At 42.3% G+C, this 14,009-nt stretch overlaps 1 protein-coding gene across 1 annotated transcript in view; it reads left to right on the top strand.

The window, feature by feature from the left end:
- Window positions 1-14,009, top strand: part of sspo (SCO-spondin) — a 62,608-nt gene that overhangs the window by 17,501 nt on the left and 31,098 nt on the right. Inside the window, exons 40-80 of the mRNA XM_067486999.1 lie at window positions 51-210; window positions 381-429; window positions 605-700; window positions 815-942; window positions 1,183-1,303; window positions 1,426-1,553; window positions 1,639-1,780; window positions 1,865-2,035; window positions 2,184-2,364; window positions 2,519-2,594; window positions 2,985-3,006; window positions 3,156-3,276; window positions 3,358-3,571; window positions 3,750-3,891; window positions 4,059-4,235; window positions 4,456-4,638; window positions 4,843-4,998; window positions 5,403-5,561; window positions 5,648-5,812; window positions 5,906-6,097; window positions 6,263-6,385; window positions 6,792-6,921; window positions 7,082-7,207; window positions 7,998-8,089; window positions 8,211-8,387; window positions 8,520-8,690; window positions 8,809-9,064; window positions 9,152-9,198; window positions 9,289-9,459; window positions 9,625-9,759; window positions 10,266-10,402; window positions 10,494-10,588; window positions 10,681-10,730; window positions 11,215-11,385; window positions 11,598-11,768; window positions 11,898-11,977; window positions 12,083-12,252; window positions 12,365-12,411; window positions 12,623-12,823; window positions 13,159-13,329; window positions 13,702-13,902. Of these exons, the coding sequence (XP_067343100.1) occupies window positions 51-210; window positions 381-429; window positions 605-700; window positions 815-942; window positions 1,183-1,303; window positions 1,426-1,553; window positions 1,639-1,780; window positions 1,865-2,035; window positions 2,184-2,364; window positions 2,519-2,594; window positions 2,985-3,006; window positions 3,156-3,276; window positions 3,358-3,571; window positions 3,750-3,891; window positions 4,059-4,235; window positions 4,456-4,638; window positions 4,843-4,998; window positions 5,403-5,561; window positions 5,648-5,812; window positions 5,906-6,097; window positions 6,263-6,385; window positions 6,792-6,921; window positions 7,082-7,207; window positions 7,998-8,089; window positions 8,211-8,387; window positions 8,520-8,690; window positions 8,809-9,064; window positions 9,152-9,198; window positions 9,289-9,459; window positions 9,625-9,759; window positions 10,266-10,402; window positions 10,494-10,588; window positions 10,681-10,730; window positions 11,215-11,385; window positions 11,598-11,768; window positions 11,898-11,977; window positions 12,083-12,252; window positions 12,365-12,411; window positions 12,623-12,823; window positions 13,159-13,329; window positions 13,702-13,902 (5,705 nt within the window). The remainder of the gene's footprint in view (window positions 1-50; window positions 211-380; window positions 430-604; window positions 701-814; window positions 943-1,182; window positions 1,304-1,425; window positions 1,554-1,638; window positions 1,781-1,864; window positions 2,036-2,183; window positions 2,365-2,518; window positions 2,595-2,984; window positions 3,007-3,155; window positions 3,277-3,357; window positions 3,572-3,749; window positions 3,892-4,058; window positions 4,236-4,455; window positions 4,639-4,842; window positions 4,999-5,402; window positions 5,562-5,647; window positions 5,813-5,905; window positions 6,098-6,262; window positions 6,386-6,791; window positions 6,922-7,081; window positions 7,208-7,997; window positions 8,090-8,210; window positions 8,388-8,519; window positions 8,691-8,808; window positions 9,065-9,151; window positions 9,199-9,288; window positions 9,460-9,624; window positions 9,760-10,265; window positions 10,403-10,493; window positions 10,589-10,680; window positions 10,731-11,214; window positions 11,386-11,597; window positions 11,769-11,897; window positions 11,978-12,082; window positions 12,253-12,364; window positions 12,412-12,622; window positions 12,824-13,158; window positions 13,330-13,701; window positions 13,903-14,009) is intronic.

The following is a 14,009-nucleotide window of genomic DNA, read 5'->3' as shown; positions in this document are numbered from 1 at the left end:
GCATTCTCACACCTCCTGCTTACATTTATCGTGTTTTTGTGTGTGTACAGGTGTCAGACACACCCCTGTGATGAGTGTGAGTACCAAGGTCAGTCACATGCTGTGGGAGACCGATGGAGGTCAGACCCCTGTCAGTTATGTCACTGTCTACCCAACCTTACAGTGCAGTGTTCACGCTTCTGTCCATACACTGTCACTGGATGCCCTCAGGTAAGAGGAGAAATTCTGTGTGCATGTGTGAGTATTGTATGTGTTTTTTCAGACACACGTGCATTTATGAATGCATGTAATGTGTATACAGTACATATGCATCAATTGTTTACACAGTATTTGTGTGAGTGACCTGGTGTGTGGTAAAGAATCAGAAATTGTTTGTTCAGGGCCAAAGTCTGTTTGCTGGTGAGGGAGATCAGTGCTGCTCCTGTCAAGGTAAATCATGACATGCTGAATGTCTTAGTGTGTAATATTGAATACAACAATGTATAGAACTGCACTAATGTTGTCAATGAGACAGAACTGTCAATATATCAAAGATGACATGATGATCCATGAAGTGATCGAGTTGTCTGACAGTTGTGTTATTCTACACCGCCCCTGCATGTAGGAGGAAATGACACCATTTTTGTGACAAAAAGCCCTACCGTTGTCCCAGAAGAGACCACCACACCGCTGGTTCCAACATACCCGCTTCCTCCGGGAGGTTATTGTCTTTTCCATTTGATCACTTAGTTATGCACTTACACAATAAAAGTGCATTTTATCTGTTGTCACTGGCATTATTATGAAAGCTTACCTCATCTCTCCCTATGTTCAGATATGTGCTGGTCTCCTCTGGGTGTCCAAACTCTCCCAGACTCAAGTTTTAGTGCCTCGTCACAGCAGACTGGTCACCCCCCTAAGGCAGCTCGCCTCCATGCGTGGGATCCCAACAGAGATCTACAGGTATACCAGGCCCAATCATTTATGTTTAGTTCTAGATATGAACACGCTAACCTAGGATTGTAAATAGTCAACAATAAATATCTGACATCATTGGTCAGTGGAAATATCTTAGCATGCTGAAGATCACATTTAGCTCAAAGATCACTGTGTATACGTATAAGCTCAGTACCACATGCAAGACTGTAATGTCTCAGTATGAGCAGTTGAACACCAGGTGTATCTGTGTATCATTGTCTGCAGGGCTGGAGTCCAGAACCGGAAGACTATAAAGACCTACCACAGCGGAGCCCTGTGGGTCGCACCAGCAACACACAAAGCCCCTATCTACAGATTGACCTGCTGAAATCATACAACATCACTGGTAAACAAACAGGCAACTTAGAACATCTGCAGACTAAAATGACGTGTGAAGGATGAGTGAAATTCCATAGCATGTATTAGTAAAATAAATCGAATGTCTTCTGCCTCTTCACCATTCTGCAGGCTTGTTAACTCAGGGTGGTGGTGTGTTTAGCACATTTGTGACCAGCTTTTACATCCAGTTCAGCCAGGATGGCAGACAGTGGTACACTTACAAAGAGCTTGTCACTGATGCCCTGCCCAGAGCCAAGGTCAGACATAAAACCAAGCCCAAGTATCTTTCTGTCATAGACTTTTTAAAGTCTTGATATTAGTGTCTTATCTGCCTTGCTCCAGGTTTTCCTTGGTAACCATGATGATCGAGGGATCGCTGAAAGTAGACTGGACAGGATGGTTTCAGCTCAGTTTGTCCGTCTGCTGCCACACGACTTTCATAATGGCATCTACCTTCGACTTGAGATAATGGGCTGTGATGATGGTTAATGGATAATTTTTATGCTACATTGTTGGTGTTTTTAGGCTTAAATTGGGTACTTAAATGCACTACTTTCCCCTCCTTTAGAGAAACACTGGTTGACTACTTCAATTCCTCCCTCACCGGTCTCACCAGTCAATGGCTGCAGAATGAAGGAGTTCCAGTGCAGAAACGGTCGCTGTGTGCAAGCGGGTGCACTGGGAGTTGTGTGTGATGGAGTCAATGACTGTGGGGATGGATCAGATGAGATACACTGTGGTGAGCTTCTCAATCTAACATTCATTTCTACTTCTTTTTTGTTAAATCATATGCCTGAGATGAAGACAACTTGCCAGTTTACTGTTCGCAGGCATTGTGCCACAAACTAAAATAATTTTCATTTAGCTGTACTATTCCCTACTTGTAGGTTCACAGACCTCTCCTACAACAGTCAGTCCACGCAGCTGCCCAGCTGGTCAGTTCTCCTGTCCCCCTCCAGGGGGATGCATTGCAGTAGGACAGCGTTGTGATGGAATCCCACACTGTCCAAAAGGAGAAGATGAAATTGGCTGCCACCTCCACGACAACATTACTACCCAGTCAGACAGGTGGCGAGGATTCCTTTCATTTCTAGAAACTATGTTAACTAACTCCTTTAACTCATTTGTGTGGTTATCCAGCTACTCTTTCTTTATGCTGTAAAGTTGTCAAACAAGATTTGAAGGTGTATTTATTCCTCCTTCTTGTTTTGTGCCATTACAGACCATACACGCCCACCCCTGCTCCTCTCAGAACTCCATTCATGTCTCCTGTCACCCATGCTGCAGTAACACCAGGTGTAAGGAAGCATTTGAATGAAATGACTAATTATGACTTAATTTAATGGCTTATCACTAGTAGAAAATGATCTTATTATCCCTTCCTTTCTTTCTAAAAAGCTCTAAACCTAAAACTAATAAATTAGCAAATGTCAACAGGGTTAATTAAATATAAATACTACAAATACAAAAATAGCATTAAAAAACATACTGTAGAACATTATGACTATGATGACTATGGTTGTTAACAAAGCATGTCATCATTTTCGATACCCCAAACATTACAAAGTACTACAATTAATTCATAAATACCCTGCAGATAAATCTAAAAGAATACCAGCAATAGAACTGCTCCAAAATGTATAGGTACATATCAAGATGACTAAACTACTTCTCTAATATATTCACAGGAAGGCGGCCCAGGATACCGGGGTAAGTGAAATACAATTTAAATAAAAAGATATTTTAGCTGACATTTTGTTTGTGCGCACTTTAAGAACTGCAGCCAAATGATGAAATGTGTTGTGTTCAGTTTGTCAAACTGGCTGTTTTGGATGATATTAAAATGTATCCTTGTGCAGACATCTGCTCCTCTCCCCTTGGACTGGAGGATGGGAGAATTCGATATGGTCAGCTGACTTCATCCTCACATCGTGACAACAACCCTGCAGATGCTGGAAGACTAAACATCATCTCCAACATGTGAGCGGTGGTTATCTGCATGCATTTAAATCCTTTTCTAGGCATACAGAAACAGGACGATACATATTATTTTCTGTGTAGTCCAGTTATGGAGCCAGGATGGAGTCCCTTGCCTAGAGATGCCCAGCCATATTTTCAGGTTGACCTTCTGGAACCCACATGGGTATCGGGGGTGGTGACGCAAGGCAGTGACCACATGTCGGGTTACCTCACTGAATACCGTCTGGCCTATGCACTGCACAGCAGCCTCTTCACAGATTACACTGAGAATACGAAACCTGGTGGCCCTGCTAAGGTATTTGTAATAATTTAGACTCAGGAGATTTCTGTGTTTGTTTATATCCTCACACATCACAAAGCTATATCATCACATTCCAACATGGTAGAAGAAAAGTAAAACCTATTGTGTTATTCTTGGGGAAGAAAAGTCTCATAACTGGTGAACAGTAAGTGTCTTCTTGGCTGGGTTGTAGGTGTTCGAGTTGCGGATGGTTGGCAGCACCCCAGTGACCCGTTGGCTCGACCGGCTGGTCAGAGCTCGCTACCTGCGTATCTTCCCTATAGAGTTCAAACATACTTTCTACCTGCGTGTGGAGATCCTTGGCTGCAGAGGAGGTTAAGTTTAACAGATACAGAAGTAAATGATATTGATCATAATTCTTGGATTTACAAACATCTCACTAATCTGTAAACCATTGAATTTTGAGTCTTCTTCTGAAAAAAAAACTGTGCTAATAATCTGAGATCACCATTAATATGAACTTTTCCTTCTGCTCTTGTAGATTTTTTCGTGACGCCCAGAAGTGTGACAACGTCTCCTTCTGGTGGTAAGAAGGTGACAGTGCAGCAATGTAAGTCGGGCCAGTTTGCATGCCAACACAGTGAAGAGTGTGTCTCTGTCTCTCTGCTTTGTGACGGTCGGCCGGACTGCAAGGACGACTCTGACGAGATCAACTGTGGTGAGAGCTCAGTGATGTTTGGTCACAAGTGCTTCTGAGACATGCCACACACCTCATACTAAGTTTTCCACCTATTATAGGATCAAGTACCTAAAACTATTTACATTTAATAGATTAGGATTAGGAACACTTGGGGCCTCCTCAGTTTTTACATTGCTTCTTTATTATTCATTTGAATAAGTGTTTATTTCTTTCTCTTTTTCCTGCTCTTTGTGTTCAGGTACAGCTTCAACCAGTGGATTTCCAGGGTTGCAGAACACCACCAGCTCCACCGGGAGGCCAGGTTTCCACGGTGAGAGTACAACAGGTGCCCCAGGCCTCCGTACTACAAGTTCCCAAAGCGGTCTACCTGGTGTGGCCACATCAGGGGTGACAGGGCAACCTGTACTCCAGAACACAACAAGTGAGCCATTGATCATATTTGAATTTCACTTCGTGTTGTTGGCCTTGCTGTAAGTTTATGGCCTGAAATGTTTCAGTTTTGGTCTACAAACCACTAAAAGTGGGGCAGCAGCCAGACAGGATCTACAGTATGGAGCAACACACTGGAACTTGTTGCCGGACAGATCAAACATTTATTGTTACCTCTGTTTCTACTTATTTACAGCCCTGTGGTTCACCACTACCTCCCATGATGGTGGCCTACCCAGGGTTCTTTGCGTGGAGGGGCAGTTTGCATGCTGGTCATTTGGTTGCGTGGACTCTGCACAGGTGTGTGATGGCAGACAGGATTGTTCGGACGGATCAGATGAGGAACGCTGTGGTACGTATCGGCATCCTGTAAGGGGGCAGGGTCATTGGAAATACAGAGGAATGCAGTTAATAATTACTAATAAGTAATTTAGCTTTTACAAACAAATTTGATATTAATGGAAAGTAAACTAATTTACTCAGTAATGCTGAAAGTAAAGTTAAAATGTATTGAAATTTATGGCCACTTCTGCAAGGGCATTTTTGACAATTGAAAAATAAAACAATCATTGAAAGTGCACCAAATTATTGCATAATGCTGTATAAGTTTAAAATGGATGGCAAATAAAATGTGTAAAACGATGTCATTGATATGTTTGTATATATAATGTCCTTTTCATGTGTAATTTGTATAAAATATCATACATAGGCTGAATACATTTCTGCTATTGTATTGCTATTTCCATCTGTCACCAGGCATTACAGTCAGACCCGTTGTGACTCCCAAGCAACCCTGGGTGCCCAGCCCATGCTCACCAAAGCAGTTCCAATGTGACAGTGGGGAGTGTGTTAACCTGGACCGCAAGTGTAACCTGCAGAAGGACTGTGTGGATGGGTCTGATGAGAAAGGCTGTGGTGGGTTCACACATACCTTAAAACTGGTGATGAGATCAAACAGGAAAAAACTGTTTTTACATACCTTTACCTGTTGTGTCCTCTAGTGGACTGTATCATGTCCTCATGGACGGCTTGGAGTGCATGCAGCGTGTCCTGTGGTCTGGGGTCTTTGTTTCGGCAGAGGGACATCCTGAGGGAGGCTCTGCCTGGCGGCGCCTGTGGTGTCACCCAGTTTGACAGTCGAGCCTGCTTCCCTAGAGCATGTCCAGGTCCCTTCTTCAAACCCGATGCAACTTTCGCAAGTGCCCAGCATCTTAATTAATAGTTATTTGAATCTTATTCTCTTATTTCTCCTCCTGTAGTTAACGGTCAATGGTCTGAGTGGACAGAGTGGTCAGACTGTGATGCCCAGTGTGGGGGTGGAGTCAAGCAGAGGAATAGAACCTGCTCTGCTCCCCCTCCGAAAAATGGTGGGCGGGACTGTCAGGGCATGACCCTGCAGAGCCAGAGCTGCAACAGCCAACCCTGCACCAAAGACATTGGCACACAGACAGGTGACAGTTCTTACCAGTAAATTAAGTTGATGGTGATTAGAGCAATTACATACATTTTTCTACTTAAGGGACCACACTTCAGTACTCAGTGCCTGGATTGAATCTGTAAACCGAGTATCATCTTTGCTCTGTGTAGGCATACTAACAAACTCCATGGTTGTTCAGGTTGTGTCAATGGCATGGTGTTGGTGACTGAGGCTGACTGCCAGGCTGGGAGAGTCGAGCCTTGTCCTCCGACCTGCTCAAATCTAAGCTTGAACAGCAACTGCACAGCGGCTTGTGTATTGGGTACGGCACAAATTGTATTTGAAGATTGACATTGTCTCTACATCTCTTTTGTATAGTTGTATAGATTTAAGATATTAAAAATAATTTGTCATTGTTATAGTTGTCAAAAATATATAGAGTATTTTGGAGATGGAGGGTGTTCCATGATAAAAATGGTCTATGAGAAATAATTAATGCACTGGAAACTTTGCCAATGTAACTACATGACATTCTGTAAGGTTTAATATCAGTTTAGGTGCTTTTGCAGTTTCTAAAGTATTAAATTATTTAGACTTTAAAGCAAAACAATTTTAAAAGCAACTAACCTACATTGAGACAATGCCATGTGATGCTTTTTCTATAAGGAGTATCTCACACTCAGTGGTAGTTAAAACATTGATAAGTTATACATTATGTCCTTCTCCAGGCTGTCGCTGTGCAAGTGGTCTGTACCTTCAGGAAGGGCGATGTGTGAATGCCAGCCAATGTGTCTGTCACTGGGATGGCCAAACACTGCAACCAGGACAGACAATAAGCAGGAATCAGTGTACCCAATGGTGAGGACACAGGCTTTTCTTTTACTTTGCGAGCATCCTGTTTTTCTAATAGCTACTGACATTTCTAAAATACTGGGCTGACTAAAATTCTACTGCTTCAATAAGTTGTGCTGAACTTCTCAATACTGTTAAAACACTAATGTCAGAATTCCCCCTCCAGCATGTGCAGAGATGGACAAGTCACATGTGACACCTCCAGCTGTGTGGTAAGCTGTCAGTGGTCAGTGTGGTCGTCATGGTCCCCATGTGATGTAACCTGTGGTCTGGGGCTGCAACAGCGCTACAGGTGAACCTGTTTAATTCAGTAGATCTCCGAAGGTGGTCACTTATCAATATTGTACATAGGTCTCATTTCCCTTTATTCTATAATGACAGTTTTGTTAACAGATGTGTGCTTTTATGGTATTTAATCAATAATCAGTACTTATTGTATTTACATTGTACAGTCTCCTCTGAAAGTCTTGGAATGGCAAAGGCATTTTATTTGGTTTTGCTGTACACTAAATACATTTGTGGTTAAGATCAAGATGAATATGAGATGAAAGTTCAGAAATTTCTGTTTTACTTGATTGTATTTCCACACAGATTTGTGTGGAATATAGCACAGTTTGTGACCCATAATGTAAATACAAGTATTGTAAAAGTGAAAAGTATATACTGACAGGTGTTTCTTGTTACCGAGGTTTGTCCTGTGAGATCCATTGTTAAAACAATAAATAGCTCTAAGAGACCTCTCCTAGTTTTAAAAATAAATTAAGCAGCTGTCTAAGAGAAAAAAAGCTGGCTAATGTAAATCTAAGAAAAGAGGGAAAACGGTCAAAGTCACTGGACAAGCAAAGGGCATAGACTGTGCAATTTATAATGACCTGAAAAAGTAAAAAATTACTGGTGTCCTGAGCAACATACACAGAACAGGTCGACCATGTAAAAGAAAAGCTGATGACAGAGGCTTTGTGAGAGTCTTGCTGTACCGAAACATTTAGAGGGGACTGTAAATACTACTTTGTTTTTACTGAATATATAAAAACTATTAAATTTGAATCACATGTTTTTTTGTGCTGACTTTGTCTCATCAGGTCGCTAGTGAACCCACCAGAAGCAGTCAGAGTCCTGCCATGTACAGGCGACTCAGCTGAGGCCCGCAGTTGCTCCAACACTTGCTTTCCTGGTACACCTACTCATTGTCAAGTTTTAATGTCAACTTTTACATCAAGGAGGTTTCATAGTTATCTAAGTCACTTGTATACTTACAGTAAGAGTGGAATGATGACTGCTCTTTGGTTGTGCAGTGCTACCTGTTGGAGTTTGGAGCAAATGGACTAGCTGGTCCGAGTGTAGTAGAACATGTTTCAACCATGTGGATGAGGTGGGATTTAGACAACGATTCCGCAGCTGCAACAACACAAACTCTGCCTGCAATGGAGACGGTGAAGAGCAGGAACCTTGCAACATTGTACACTGTCCAGGTATGATAGATGTTGATCCATACACAAAAACCAGTGTATGAATTCTCAGTTTTTACTCTGCCTGCTTAAAGTAGGTTTTTCTGTTGGGAACAAACGTGTAAGATATAAAGCTGATTTAGTTTGTATTTCCAGTAAATGGAGGCTGGTCACTGTGGTCACCGTGGTCTCAGTGTTCATCTAAGTGTGACTCTGGGGTCCAAACAAGAGAACGATTCTGCAATTCACCCTCACCACAGCATGGGGGCAACAGCTGCCCCGGGCCTCAGATACAGACAGGAGACTGCAACTCCCACCCCTGCTCAGGTGCTGTAGGAAGGTTTCTTATTACTGAAACAAAGGAGTTATTATTATTATGTACACCACATCAGTAATGTGTATCTGTGTGCATTTTAAGTCTCATTTCCACTCCTTCTTCTCTCAGGTGAGTGTCCAGAGGGCATGGTGTATTTGACAGCAGCTGAGTGCGAGGCTCTAGGTGGGGCCTGCCCGAGGGTGTGTTTGGACTTGGCCTCCGTAAATGTGCAGTGTGCCACGACTTGTTACGACGGCTGCTACTGCGCCCCAGGCTTGTACCTGCTCAACAGCAGCTGTGTGCCCTTAGCCCAGTGCCCATGTTTCCATCAGGGAGAGCTGTACCCAGCTGGTGCCACCCTGGTTATTGATGCCTGCAATAACTGGTACAGTTATGACAATGCTTCTTTTTACTCAAACCATTTGTAAAATCAAACAAAGGTCATTACTACTCATTCTTGTGTTCCTAACAGCACCTGCACTAATGGAGAAATGGAGTGTGGAACAGCTTCTTGCTCTGGTTAGTGCTTTACTAACATTTATAGCTTCTAAGCCTAAAGCTATTTTCCTAATCCCTTTCTTACTTATTTTTAAATTATGTAATTTTTAGTGGACTGTGGCTGGAGCAGCTGGACCCAGTGGAGCACCTGCAGTCGAACATGTGATGTTGGCGTAAGGAGGAGGTATCGTTCGGGAACCAATCCTCCCCCGGCGTTTGGTGGTGTTCCCTGCAAAGGAGACAGAGTTGGAATTGATACATGCAGCATTGAACCTTGCTTTGGTTTGTAATTTTCACTTAAAATGCACAATTTGGAATGTCAAAATCTTTAAAGAAAAGGCAGTGAAATAACTAAATACTACTGGGGTTTCCATTTTATTCCTGCATGCAATTATTTAACGTTGCAATCAGGATAATAGAAGTTTATATCGTTATGTTGTGTCATAGGTGTGAAGGAACCATGGAGTGCATGGTCAGAGTGCTCTGTGACATGCGGAGGAGGTTACAGGACACGAACTCGTGGGCCAATTCGAATCCATGGCACTGCTCAGCAGTTCAGCGCCTGTAATCTGCAGCCCTGTGGTACAAGAAGAACTACACACTCATCTAACAACACTTTTGCCATTTGTGAACGCAACATAGTGAAGTTTACTTCTGTGTCATATTGAATGTGATTATAAGGTGGCAGTAGGTAGCAACATTAACAAACCAGAAGCTTAACTACAAACTGCGTCACAAAAGGTTAAAGCTAATTGTAGTCAAGATTAAAAAAATAAAAACGTTAATTTAGTATCCATTTATTTGATCATACTATGGTGTAAATTTAAATTTGTTGCTAACATATACAAATGCAAGTGTGTTTTTAATGTAGCAGGTGATCAGTGCAAGGCAGCTTTCTGTAAATTGGACTGCGTAGCCAAAGAGCAGTCAGAAGGCTCATGCTGTTCAAATTTGAATCAACAGCTATTATTAATGTTGTGGTGAATGTCCAGTTTTTAATAAAACCAGAAATGATGACAATTATTATTTGTGATTTAAGTACACTGATGCTTTTACTAAAGTCTGCCTGCACTCTGTTGCTGTATCAGGTGGTGGGCAAGTGTGTCCACCGGGCCAGGAGTGGAAGCAGTGTGTGAGTGGGGCAATGTCATGTACAGATCTCACAATGAACTTAAGCAGAAACTGCACACCAGGATGCCAATGTCCACACGGGACTGTACAACAGGTGGGTGGGATGGTCATACACAAACATTTACACACATACACACATTTACAATAATCACACCATTAATGTTCACGGTCATCGATAATCCCAGGATGGTGTGTGTGTGCAAGAGTCTGACTGTCGCTGTGACATGGATGGGAAGCAGTACAAAAAAGGAGACACTGTTCCAGCAGGCTGCAACAACTGGTTAGCTGAACAACTATCATTTTACCTCAATCAGCAGTGTTTATTTTCATCGGCATAGAGAGGTGATATAATTCTGCCTTTTTATGTTGCAGTACATGTGAAGCAGGGAGGCTGGTAAACTGCTCCCAAGAAAGCTGCAGTGGTAGGTGAAATGTCCCTAAATGATGTGCTTTGTTTTCTACATTGCCTGGGGTATGTAAACTCTAGATGCATGGTGCAGTTACATAAATAAGGCACCGTGTGGTATTGGTTAAAATCCTTAACATAAACATTTTGCATCTTTTATGCATTGTTCACAGGCCCCTTACTGTCACTGATGTCATTGTTTTAAGCTGCAAAATATAATATATTAATGTGTCAGATACATATTTAATCAACATGTTATTTTTTTGTTCATCTCTTTCTCTGGTTTTATCATGTGATACCTGTGATCAGAATGTATGCTTTACTATGACACTGTAGTTTTTCTGCCATCTTAAATAAAATATTGTTTCATATAATTTGCATAACAGAAACAGTGGACTACATGCCAGTAATCTTATCCAAATTCTTTTAACAGTAATATACTGTATCACTAAAATTGCTCTTTTCAAGAATCATGAATTGCCTGTTGTCACACTCTGCAGTTGATGACCAGTGGTCCATGTGGACTCCATGGAGTCATTGTTCCATGTCATGTGGAGCAGGTTTCCAGTCTCGGTACAGGTTCTGCTCTACCCCCCAGCGCTATGGGAGTGGCCTGCCATGTCTTGGTCCTCACAGAGAGGACCAAGTCTGCATCAGTGCCCCGTGTGACCGTGAGTTTATTTCATGTCAATTTGAATTGACAGTTAGTATTACATATTTACTCTCATCTGTTTACTTTGGCTTTATGCAAATTTTGGCTCAATAGAATCCGTGCTTGTCAGGATTTAGTGCAGTCAGCCCCCAAAACCTTATCAACACAGTTGACTAATCGGTATTTGCTCTAAAGCTGTTTATTTTTAAAAGTTTATCTTGGTCTTTTCAGGTGACGGGGGCTGGAGTCAGTGGAGTAACTGGACAAAGTGTACCAAGTCATGTGGCGGCGGCGTTCAGAGCCGGAGGAGAGAGTGTGACAGTCCCAGTCCGGAGGGGGAGGGAAACTATTGTGAGGGGCTGGGAACTGAGGTCATAGCCTGTAACACTAACCACTGTCCAGGTACATTTAGAAAGTGTGTAAACAGAATGGGGTTGTGTGCATGGTACCAATGCACTCATTAGGGGTTTTGTTCAGTAGCATGCAGTTGTCCCGTGTCAGTGTTATCATAACCTGTGACTGTGTTTTCAGTGCCACCATGTTCTCAGGTTCCAGGCACAGTGTTTAGTAGTTGTGGTCCCTCCTGCCCTCGATCCTGTGACGACCTGGCAGTAAGTATCACACCTAACATAGACCTCTCCTACAATGGTTTTGGATAAACTTATGCTTTACAGTTTTAATGATAACAAAATGGTTATTTTCTTTCTCTTCATAAGCACTGTGAGTGGCGATGTGAGCCCGGGTGCTACTGTACAGAAGGAAAGGTGCTGTCTGCTAATGGGACAGTTTGTGTTGACCGAGAGGACTGTCCTTGTCTGGACCTCAGCACTGGACACTGGCTGGAGCCTGGAGAGATCACTGAAACCCATGATGGATGTAACAACTGGTCAGGATCACACAAACACAAACAGCACCTACAGTGTATGCAAGTACCCTACATTTACTTTCTGCAATGTGAAAAAGAACAGGAAAGTTATGTTGTGTTTTCTGTGCTTTAGCACCTGTGACGGTGGAAGGCTCAACTGCACCAGACACCCCTGCCCTGGTAAGACCTTTTCTACAACTCTGTATGTGTCGGAAAATGTAAGTTATGCATGATCAATAGACAACTTAAGAAACTAGATCTTTTTATTTGCTTCTGAGCATTTTTGTTCAATAACATGTTTGTATTCACCTACTAAAAATATTAAAGATATATTTTTGTTTTGCCTTCATGATTAATAGAAAATAATTGTCTATTTTGATTGTGTTTCCAGTGTCCGGTAACTGGTGTGAGTGGTCAGAGTGGAATCCTTGCTCCAGGACTTGTGGAGCAGAGTATGTGTCCCGCTACAGGAGCTGTGGCTGCCCTGAGCCCAAGGCTGGAGGGGCAGCCTGCTCTGGAGAACAGGAAACACACAATGGAGTTGGAGTTCAAATCCAGAAAAAACCTTGTCCTGTTATCACCTTCTGTCCAGGTAAGGCACCTCGATCAGTGGCAGACACATTTATTTAGAGCGTTTATTAGATTTTAAAGACCTTGCTAGAAATTGAATGTACTCATCAGATAATATTGACATTTTAGGAAACGTTTGACTGAAATTAATTGAAGTCAGAAGGTTATAGTTGGTTGGAAAGGAGACTTCCAGCTCCCTCAGCCATTCACTTTTTTAGAAGTCATTCCTCTTAAATCCCCAATGTTTGTCAGGTTTGTCTTTTGGATCCCCTCCTCTTTATTTGTCTCTCCTGCTTCCATTAATTGTTGTTTGCTTGTTTCGCTCTCTTCTTAGTTGTATTTGTTTCTCTGTTTTAGTCCATGGTTCATGGAGTCCCTGGTCAGCCTGGTCGGTCTGTGATGGATGCACCGGATCATCCACTCGCACCAGGAATTGTAGCAGTCCTCCTGCCCGATTCGGTGGCCTGCCCTGTCTTGGAGAGACCAGACAGACCCGTGGTTGCCATGACAACTTCACTATCTGCTCAGGTATGATAAATTACTGGATCATCGTTTAAATGGAAAATTGGAATTATTGGAAGTGAGGAGTGAAATTTAAGTCCTGGAAACGGTGTGGTACGAAATGGACTATTGCAACTTTTTTTATCAGTTACAAACAAGCTGCTTAAGTTGAATAAATAAAAATGTCGAAGATAAGTACATTTTCTGTTTTTCCATTATAGCTTTAATAGCTACTAGTTCCACAAGCTGCTCTAATCTATCCATCTAGGGACCAGTGACTTTATTCTAATCCTTTTTATTTCTCCTTTCCAGTGTAACTATTTTCATGTTTTCTTCACATTCTCTAGAAAGCAAACTAGACAATAATATTAATAAGTAAACCACCTCTTTTTTCTGAAGACTGTGGTGGAGGCCAGGAGGAATGGCCTTGTGGGAAGCCCTGTCCTCGCTCTTGTTCGGATCTCCATGGTGACACAGAGTGCTTGGACTCTCCCGAATGCAGCCATACCTGTGGTTGTCCAGGTGACATGGTTCTGCAGGATGGAGTGTGTGTGGCCAGGGAGGAATGCAGCTGCAAATACCACAACAGCTCTGCTGCTGGTTAGATCCACAGCCTGACTCCAACTTGAAGTGGTGACTTTTATTACAAAAACTATAAAAATTGATTGATGGTAATTCGTTTTTTCTGTTGTTGTTTCCTGTCTTAG

Source organism: Channa argus, chromosome 19, assembly GCF_033026475.1.
Source record: "Channa argus isolate prfri chromosome 19, Channa argus male v1.0, whole genome shotgun sequence".
NCBI classification, from domain to species: domain Eukaryota; kingdom Metazoa; phylum Chordata; class Actinopteri; order Anabantiformes; family Channidae; genus Channa; species Channa argus.
Note: the sequence above shows the minus strand (reverse complement) of the source record. Positions and strands in the feature narration are given on the sequence as shown.